The following is a 9,461-nucleotide window of genomic DNA, read 5'->3' as shown; positions in this document are numbered from 1 at the left end:
AGGTTATTGATATTTCTCCCGGCAATCTTGACTCCAGCTTGTGCTTCTTCCAGTCCAGCGTTTCTCATGATGTACTCTGCATAGAAGTTAAATAAGCAGGGTGTCAATATACAGCCTTGATGTACTCCTTTTCCTATTTGGAACCATTCTGTTGTTCCATGTCCAGTTCTAACTGTTGCTTCCTGACCTGCATACAGATTTCTCAAGAGGCAGGTCAGGTGGTCTGGTATTCTCATATCTTTCAGAATTTTCCAGTTTATTGTGATCCACACAGTCAAAGGCTTTGGCATAGTCAATAAAGCAGAAATAGATGTTTTTCTGGAACTCTCTTGCTTATTAGGCACTAAAAATAAATGAGCTATCAAGCCATGAAGACATGGAGCATCCATAAATGCATGTGCATGCTAAGTTGCTTCAGTTGTGTCCGACTCTGTGCGACCCCATGGACTGTAGCCCACCAAGCTCTTGTGTCCATGGGATTCTCCAGGCAAGAACACTGGAGTAGGTTGCCATGCCATCCTTCAGGGGATGTGCCTGACCCAGGGATGGAACCCGCATCTCTTATGTCTCTTGCATTGACAGGTTCTTTACCACTAGCGCCTCCCTAGGAATACCCCTTAAATGCATACTGTGTACTAAGCAAAAGCAGCCAATCTGAAAAGACTCCATACTGCATGATTCTGACTATATGACATTCTGGAAAAGGCAAAACTATGAAGACATAAAAACATCAGCGGTTGCTGAGGGAGGGGAGAGGGAGGGAGATAAACAAGCTGAGCACAGAGGCTTTTGAGGGCAAAAGTACTCTGTATGATAGTAGAGTGATGGATACGTGTCGTGGTGTATTCACATCCACAGAATGGACAGTACCAAGCGTGAACTCAGAGGGTAGACTCTGGTGGTTATGGTGAATTGTAGGTTAAATCGTAGGTTCATCCTTGGTAACTAACAAATGTAGCATGTGGCGGGGGATGTTGGTGGTGGGGGATGTTGATGGCATGAGAGGCTGTGTATGGGGCAGGGCGTACATGAGAACTCTGTACCTTCTCTCAGTTTTGTAGTAAACCTAAACCTGTTGGAAAAAAAAAAATGTCTTTAAGAAAGTAAGAAAAACAGCGTGAGTAGAAAAAGTAGTATTATACTTAGGAGCTTCTGTCTCAAATTAAAATTTTTGAACCTCTAGTAATATCTGCTTTTTCTGTTCCCACAATTTCACTCATATGTTGTTCATCAACCTTAACTCTTAACTCGGGGGTTTTGGCTCCCTGTTCGATCAAGTGTTTCATTGAACTTAGCCAAAGCCAGACTCTGAGCAGCCTGGGAATAGTTCAGAGGCTCTCCTTCGTCCCGGTACATGGAGCATCTCTGGATGGTTTTGGTTTTGTTTGTTTGTTTGCTTTTAGGGCAGGGAGGAGCTGTCCTGCCTCTCCTGATGGTGGTTAGGTTTACAACGTCGTCTCCTTAGCCGACGCAAGAGCTGTGGTTCAGCCATGGCTCGGAAGTGTAACCTCATAAATGTCCCATCACTGGAATCCAGTCTATTTCAGCATCCACAGGCCTAATTTCTGCTTGTAATCTGATTACGGGGTCTGAGCTCTTCTAGCCTGCAGTGTCTCGCTTTGCGTTTACTCTACTCTCAAGGACACCAGTGCCTGACTGCCTTGCGCTGTGAAAAGCTCAACCCAATTTTGCTCAGACGGGCCGCAAGCCGTGGCTGCTTGAGAATTAGCTGTAGAGCAGGCTCTGTCCCCGAACTTGATGTGTGCAGCCATGTTCAGAAGCCCAGGGATTCCCAGCTACCTGGGCACTTTCAAGTTCTCTGAGAAACAAGGTAAGGCGAGAGAAATGGAAAATGCCCTCAAGTGTCTGTTTAATAGCATCATGAATGTCTTGCATCTTCCATTTTACCCTGGATGCCCCGTTATACTAGTCTGTGGTTTTCTCAAAGGATGCTTTAAATATCTCATTGACTTTATAAATTAGCTTATCTTAGGATGGTTGAGAAAGGTGGCTTTTTTTTCCTGTTGTACGTTAAAGAAATTGCTAAACCACTAAAGCCTTTATGAAGGAAACATTGCAGATTATATTGGAATGCTCAAACTTTGGATTAAGTTCTGGATGTGCTGTACTTTAACTGAAGTATTTTTCTAAACCAAATGTTATATCTACTAAATTTTTTCCAGTAGGCAGTGGTGTGTGTTTGTCTTTTTATGAAATCTTCATGGGAGGCTGTTTGGAACAAAAGATGTTGTCTTCTTAGTGGCTTCCTTTTGAGCCCAGAGGAAAAGATGTGCTTTCAATTTAACTACTAAAGTGGCATCTCACATTAGGTTCACAGATTGAGCTAAAAAGAAATCTTTAGGTTATCTTGAATATCACATTGGAAATTTGGCCATTGTCTATGAAAGTATTTTCCAGTCCAAATGCACGACTGGGAAGAGATTTGGACAACTGAGGCGTCACATTTAGGAATTTGCTTCTGCAATATTTGATAGCTTTTTGAACCAAGTTCTCTTTTTCTAAGCACATAACAAGGATATTTGTGTCATTAGCCAAAAAGCCTAGATGTTTAATTGGCATTATACCTTTGTATTGTGTTTCTCTAGTTGGTCCGAATTTCCAAATTCCAGGATTCGGAATGTATTTGATAGGTAATGACATGTCAGCATCTGGTATATCTTGTACCTCCTTTTCCTCAAGCTCTGCCCCTAAATATTAAGCAGTAAAAGGCTCTTCCATAAGGGAAGAAATTTCTGTAAGTGGTCTAATTGTGGTTTTCTGGGTGGACAAACAGTTGCTATGCCAAAAGCTGTAAAACAGATTACTTACCCAAAGCTGGTTATAAATTTGCCTGTGCCTGGTTTTCATTAACCAGTTCACTCGGATGTGTGTTTTTGCTGGATGTGATTGTTACCAGCTGTCTTTACGTAATATATGTCTTGTCTTCAAAAATAAATAAGTGGTGAATTTGAGGTGTCATTATCATTTAGATTTTAATGAAGTCAATAAAAACACAGCTGAAGTGTCCCCTCCACTGTTCATCAACCCCTCATGCACCCCAACTCCTGCTGTGCCTTCTTTAAAAGCATCAAATATACCAGGCAGTGATGATTTTAAACCTTTCTGGTTACCTGGACCAAAATTGTTTAATTTTTTTCTCCTTTTTTGCCCCTGAGGATAATAGCTATGTTTTTCAGTATTTAATTGCTTTGGAGTTTTTCTTGTAACCATAGAGAATTTAAATGGTAGTATTGAACTATGTCAGAATTCTTTTTTAACCCATGAAGTATCTTGGCTACTATTAACCAAACACAAAACAAAACAATTCCTAAGTATAATGCATGTGGTGGGGTTTGATGCTTAAAGGTGTTTGTATTTTCTATATTCATATTTCTGGTTCACAGTTTCCTTTTTCTTAAATGGTCTCAAAGGGAGCGTGAAGAATTTTTTTCCCCATTGGAGTTTATCTATTTATGTTTTTGGTTTTAAGTTACTGTGTGGGTATTTCATTCTTACATTATTTCTTTCCCCTTAGATTTGAACAAGAAAAACTTAAGCCTCGTTGGATTCCCGTGTCAAAGAAAAGTTCCAAGGTAAAGAAGTCTTTGCTCAAGAAATCTTAAGTTTCAAAGATTTGTAGGAGCTTTAGAAATTATTCTCCTAAATTTCTAATCCTTGAGTTTTAAATGTTTTAAAAAAAAATATTTTCTCTCCAGAGTTTAACTTATTAAAACATGTGAAGCAGGCTGACTTAGCAGTGCACTCAGCCAGCAAAGATTCTTTTTGTATTGGCCCTAGTGGTAAAGAATCCCCATGCCAATGCGGGAGACACAAGAGGTATGGGTTCGATCCCTGGGTCAGTAAGATCCCCTGATGTGGGAAATGGCAACCCACTCCAGTATTCTTGCCTGGAGAATTCCATGGACAGAGGAGCCTGGCAGACTACAGTCCATAGGGCTGCAAAGAGCAAGACTGAACACACACATGGGAACTATTTGCAAAATGGCCTATTGGTATCTCTGTAATTGCAAACTTGTAAAGGGCTTTTCTTTATAAGTTCGTTTCTTTCTTATATCTGCCTCTAAGGATATGATACCTTTTTTGCAATCTATCCTTTTAGTAAGGGAGCTTTTGGCTTGTTGTTGTTCTTTTTTTTTTTTTTATTGAAGTATATTTAATTTACAATGTTGTACCAATCTCTGCTATACAGCACAGTGAATCAGTTATCCACATATATGCTTTTAGTTTTTTAAGAAAGGATCTAGTCTTGTTCTTCCTCCCTCTGTCCCTTCCTTCTGACCCATTCTTCTCCCCTTACTTCTCTCCCTCCACCCATCCACCCAGTCACCTGTCCAGGTAAGTTCAAGTTGCCTGGTCTCTTAACCTTTCTGCCCTTCAATTCCATTGGCTGCAGGATATTATGGGTACCTATTTGATGTACCTGATATGCTAAAATTCCGTGGTACATACATCAGTGAGGTGAGATAATAGAAAAATTAAACTTTGTGCCTAATAAGGTAGCTATATTTCCGATGTAGCCTCACAGATGGCTGTCCCTAACAGGTTTTGAGATTTTCAAGTGGAGACACAAAATGATGGTCTCTGAACACACAGAGATGTGGATTTCAGCATCCACTTTATTATGCAGGAAGGCTACAACCCAGATCTACCCTTCATTCCACTTAGATGCTTTTGTTCCTAATGTATGACATAAGACATTGTTTCTTTACTTTAAAAGTTTGCATCTCAAAACATTGGGATAAGCTGTTGTGTCAGCAGTGCCCTAGCCAAGCAAGCTTGGCTCTGCGTTTGAGAATGTTAGATTTGACCTTCTGAACACACTGGATGGGGTAAACTTTGATGAATCTCATCCAGATCTTATTAATAGTATAAGGTAAACCAGAGCAGTGAGGAGGCATGGTCATCAGTAAGGCTGTCTTATTTGACTCATGAAACCTTACTCTTCTAGTACTCGATACAATCTCCCTTATTTCTCATCTTTGCTTTCTTTTTAATAGAAGCTAAGGCTTGTGTCTTAATTTGTTCACTCTCATAGACTGAGTGGCTTATAAAATTTATTTTATAAGTGGCTAGAAATTTATTTCTCATACCTGGAGGCTGGAAGTCTGAGGTCAGGGTGCACTGTCACGGGTGACGACCCTCCTCCAGGTTGCCCACTGCCCTGTGTCTTGCATCCTGTCTTGTTGGAACGGGCACCAGTCTCATTCATGAAGGCTCCACTCTCATGACCTAATCACTTTCCAGAAGCCCCACCTCCTAATATCTTCACCCTTGAGGGTCAGGATTTCAACCTATGAATTCCGGGAAACACAAACATTCAGATCATAGCAACGTTGTTTTGAATACATCACTAGCAGGTTGGTTTAGCTGTTATAGACTTAATACGTGACTAAGAGCAGGGACTTGATGGACATGAGTTTGGGTAAACTCCGGGAGTTGGTGATGGACAGGGAGGCCTGGCGTGCTGCGATTCATGGGGTTGCAAAGAGTCGGACACAACTGAGCATCTGAACTGAACTGAAGAGCAGGGAAAAAAAAGAGGAGACAGAAAAGTGCTGCTTTTTCAAGGGAAAATATGAAGTATGAGCGCAGGTCAGTCAATTCAAGGAGAGAGACTCAGAGGGGCACAGCGGTTCTCAAACAGTGGTGGTATTTCATGTACGCCTATTAAAACAGTGGCCCCCAGGCTCTGGCCCTAAATATAAAATGGGCTGGAAATACAAGTACCTGCCTCCTTCAGAGAAATCTAGTTACCCAGACAGGCCTTGTGGGATCTTAGTTCCCTGACCAGGGATCAAACCCATGTCCCCTGCATTGGGAGCATGAAGTCTTAACCACTGGACCACCAGGGATGTTCCCTCCCCTGTCTTGTAACTAAACTTCAGTAGAAGAGTTATTTATCGGGAAGCCCTTCACGGTATGGAACAGAATGTTCCTTATTAGGACATCCCATTTTTTAAAAAAGATAGAAGATAATAACCGCAGGATAGGCTGCTCTCACTTTATTTATTTATTTATTTTTTTGCTCTCACTTTAATAAAATGTCCTTTTATTGTCTTGCTGGGCATTTAAGTAGGTTAATGGGACATGTTAAAAAAAATTATCATGGAAGCATGAAGGGCAATCTTTTCTTGGATCACTGAAGCAGAGGAAAGAGCTAGAAGTATGAAAGAATTAGTCATGAAGAAGGGAGCTCCATTTCAGAGGAGACGAAAAACATATTAAAGGTGTTTCTTCATATTGTTGTTGTTGTTGAATTACTAAGTCATGTCCAACTCTTTGTGACCCCCATGGACTATAGCCCTCCAGGCTCCTCTGTCCATGGAATTTCCTAGGCAAGAATACTGGAGTGGGTTGCCACTTCTCCAGGGGATCTTCCCCACCCAGGAATTGAACCCATGTCTCCTGCATTGATAAACAGATTCTTTACAACTAAGCCACCAGGAAAGCCCCATTGTATTCATATTAGAAGCTTTAAAAATTTTAATTCCCCAAAATGAAGACTGTTGCATATACTTTAGTTATATGGAGAGACAGTTTCATGGTGTAATAGAGGATCCCACCTTTTACTGGAGCTGTGGCAACCCACCAAGGCCCAGAGAGGTGGTCTGGGCAGAGACCCCCTAATCCGCATGTAGCTGATAATGAGGAGGGACATAGTCCGGCATCCAGGGCTTGGGCTCCCCCAGTGATGCTGCTTTGGGTGCTTCTGATTCAGAGAATGAAAGGAGAGTGGCGCTAGGGCTGTGGGGGAGGACATTTGTAAGTGTTTAACCAGCCATTAGATGAGCAAGTGAGTTGCTCGGGTGACTGGTCCAGATTGCTTCACCAGTGCGTCCTGCCTGCATTCTCACTGCTGACTGGTGCCCCCACGTGTCAGAAGTCCAGGATAGAGGCGTGACTTGTCTCAGTCTGGTTTCGTATTGATTTGGGGAAACTTGCATCCATCACAACTCTTGTGACAATTCCAAGTCAGAGTCCTTGGTTCCAGCCCATCTTCCTTATTCTTCCTATGGCTCATCTACTTCCTCATTGGTTAGTAGTCATTGGTTACTAGACATTGTTGGTTGGTAGTCATCTTTGGTTAGTAGTCATTGGTTAGCAGTCAGAGGTTAGTAGTTACTTGGAGGAAATTGGAGAGAGAGGTATTAACAGCAAGAAAGAAGTATAAAGGCGGCCATGTGGATTCCAGTAAGAAAATTTTACCTTGAGGATGGAGACCTGAAAAATACTTTATAAACATGCAAGCATACACATATTTTCATACATACGGGCAAGGTAGGCAAAGGTAATGAGCAATGTTTTCCCAATTATATGTTATTTTAAAGAGAAGAGAAGGAGAGGAAGGAAGGGAGGAAGGGATGACGTTATTAAATACATGCTCTTCTAATGAGTCTCAGTATTTGTCATGTTCTTTGCCCCATCATATCCACAGTGTGTAAAGTGTATACATAAAATACTTCAGGAGACTTCCCTGGTGGTCTGGTGGTTTAGACTTCACCTTCCAGGGCAGGGGCTGTGGGTTCAATCCCTGGTTGGGTAACTAAGATCCCACATGCTGTGGGGTCAAAAAAGACAAACCAGAACAAAACAAAAGCAGTGTTGCGAAGCCTTTAAAAATGGTCCACATCAAAAATATAAAATCTTAAAAAAAAATACTTCAGAGTAGTTGTCGTAAATATTTGAAATATTTTATTAGAGCCAATTCATTCACTGTACATTTATTGATTTTTAAAAGTATTTTTTTAAAATCAGCAAGTTAAAATGAGACACTTGTAATATGTTCCATAAATAGGAAAACAGGGTCACATCAGAGAATAAACAGAGGTACATAGTGTAGATTTGGTGCTAGTAGGTGGACACGGGGTCACAGGGTTCCTCCTTAAGGAGATGACCTTAAACTGAGGCCCAGACCAGGAGCAAGACTAGCCAGGATGGAAGGCAGCTGGAGAAAGAGACTTGAGGAGGAAACAGCATTCACAGTCAGCCATGGGAAGAGGCAGGAGAGATTTCCCTAACGTGCTATGGTTTTCATGGTTTCTGACCACCCGTGAGAGGCTGTTGTGCCCATCAATGCAGACACATCTGTAGTTTGTTTCAAGAAAGGAAATGCGTGTGAAGCCAGGGGTGTAGGGTGATGGATTGTGAACCCCACTCTGTGCAAGTTCAGTAAAATGTTTAACAAGAGGGTAGTTTTTTAGTCTTCCTTAAGCAGCTTCATTGAGCTTTTTGATGAGCAGATAAAAGGGGGAAAATAGAAACACAGATGTTCAGTTTTGAAAATAGGAGATAATATTTGTGCTCCAGTGGTCTGGAGCTGAATACTTCAGGGTTTGCATCATTCCTTGTAATATAGAATTTTCTTCCTGAGATTTTTGTTTCCCAAAGAAAGTACAGAACTTGTTGGAATGTTTCAAGTGGTTAAATAGTCAATTAAAATATTGATAGCATGTCACTCCTTAAGTAGGGTGCCATTCTGCAGTTGTTTAATGTTTTAAGTTTAGATTACATCATACCTCTATGATGGTATGATGTAATCATATGAAAAAACACTGAGAACCGTCACTGGATTCTCCCTATTGAGAAGTCAGTGCTTATTCCAAGTTTTTGACCTGAGCAGGGGGTGTCAGGATTTTCAAGCCACCTGGAGTGTGGTTTTCAAAGCCTACTTATTCTCAAGACTTTTTATTAACTGATAAGAATATATGGCACTGCTGTTTACGAGTATAAGCATTCCACATTTATAAGCAGTAACTAAGGGTTTCTGATAAGCTTGGTTCTAGGAAGATGGGATGGCAGTATTTTGGAGTATACAGACAATCGTTGAAATTTAATTTGTATCTAGGATCTAAGTGATTGGTACGCCCCCTTCATAGCTCCCGCAGCGCTTCCTCAGTCTCCCCTTGGGCCTCTGTGGACACACCCCTGCAGGGCGGAGCCACAGACGGGACCATCCATGGGAAAGGTCAGGCTGGTGCTGGGTTTGTTTACGGGTTCATCACCACCTCTCTGGAGGTGATCATGTTGTTGGGGAAGATGAGTTGCCTGTTTCCCTAGGTTTGTTCTCTTCCTTTGAGGCCGCAGCTCTGGTCTTGCCCACTCCAGGAGCATTCCCCTGGAGGCCGTGAACTTGTGGGCTCCAAGTCCTGGGCCAGGTGCATGCGCACAGTGTCAGAGCAGAAGGAGATTTGCACGTTGCATACTGTTCTTGCTGCGTGTGTGTCCTTGGCCAAAGCATTGGGCAGTTTCCTGATCTGTAAGCCGAAGACAACAGTGGTCCCAGGGGTGTGTTTGCACACGCACACACACACATACACACGCACCCTGGTGAGTGTGCCCATGTTCCTTCCAACTTAGAGATTGCTGAGTCCTGTGGGAGCTTGAAGAGCAGCAGTGGGGGGAGTATTTACACCACCAGCAGGTATAAGAAACGGGTGCTT

General features: G+C 42.0%; 1 protein-coding gene across 2 annotated transcripts in view; it reads left to right on the top strand.

The window, feature by feature from the left end:
* SVIL (supervillin) overlaps window positions 1–9,461 on the top strand; it is a 255,184-nt gene that overhangs the window by 140,899 nt on the left and 104,824 nt on the right. For both annotated transcript variants that reach the window (XM_010860023.1, XM_010860021.1), the window contains exon 5: window positions 3,536–3,593. In XM_010860023.1, the coding sequence (XP_010858325.1) occupies window positions 3,536–3,593 (58 nt within the window). The remainder of the gene's footprint in view (window positions 1–3,535; window positions 3,594–9,461) is intronic.

Source organism: Bison bison, unplaced genomic scaffold (assembly GCF_000754665.1).
Source record: "Bison bison bison isolate TAMUID 2011002044 unplaced genomic scaffold, Bison_UMD1.0 scf7180017864461, whole genome shotgun sequence".
NCBI lineage: Eukaryota > Metazoa > Chordata > Mammalia > Artiodactyla > Bovidae > Bison > Bison bison.
The sequence above is the reverse complement of the archived record's forward strand: the minus strand, read 5'-3'. Positions and strand labels throughout refer to the sequence as shown.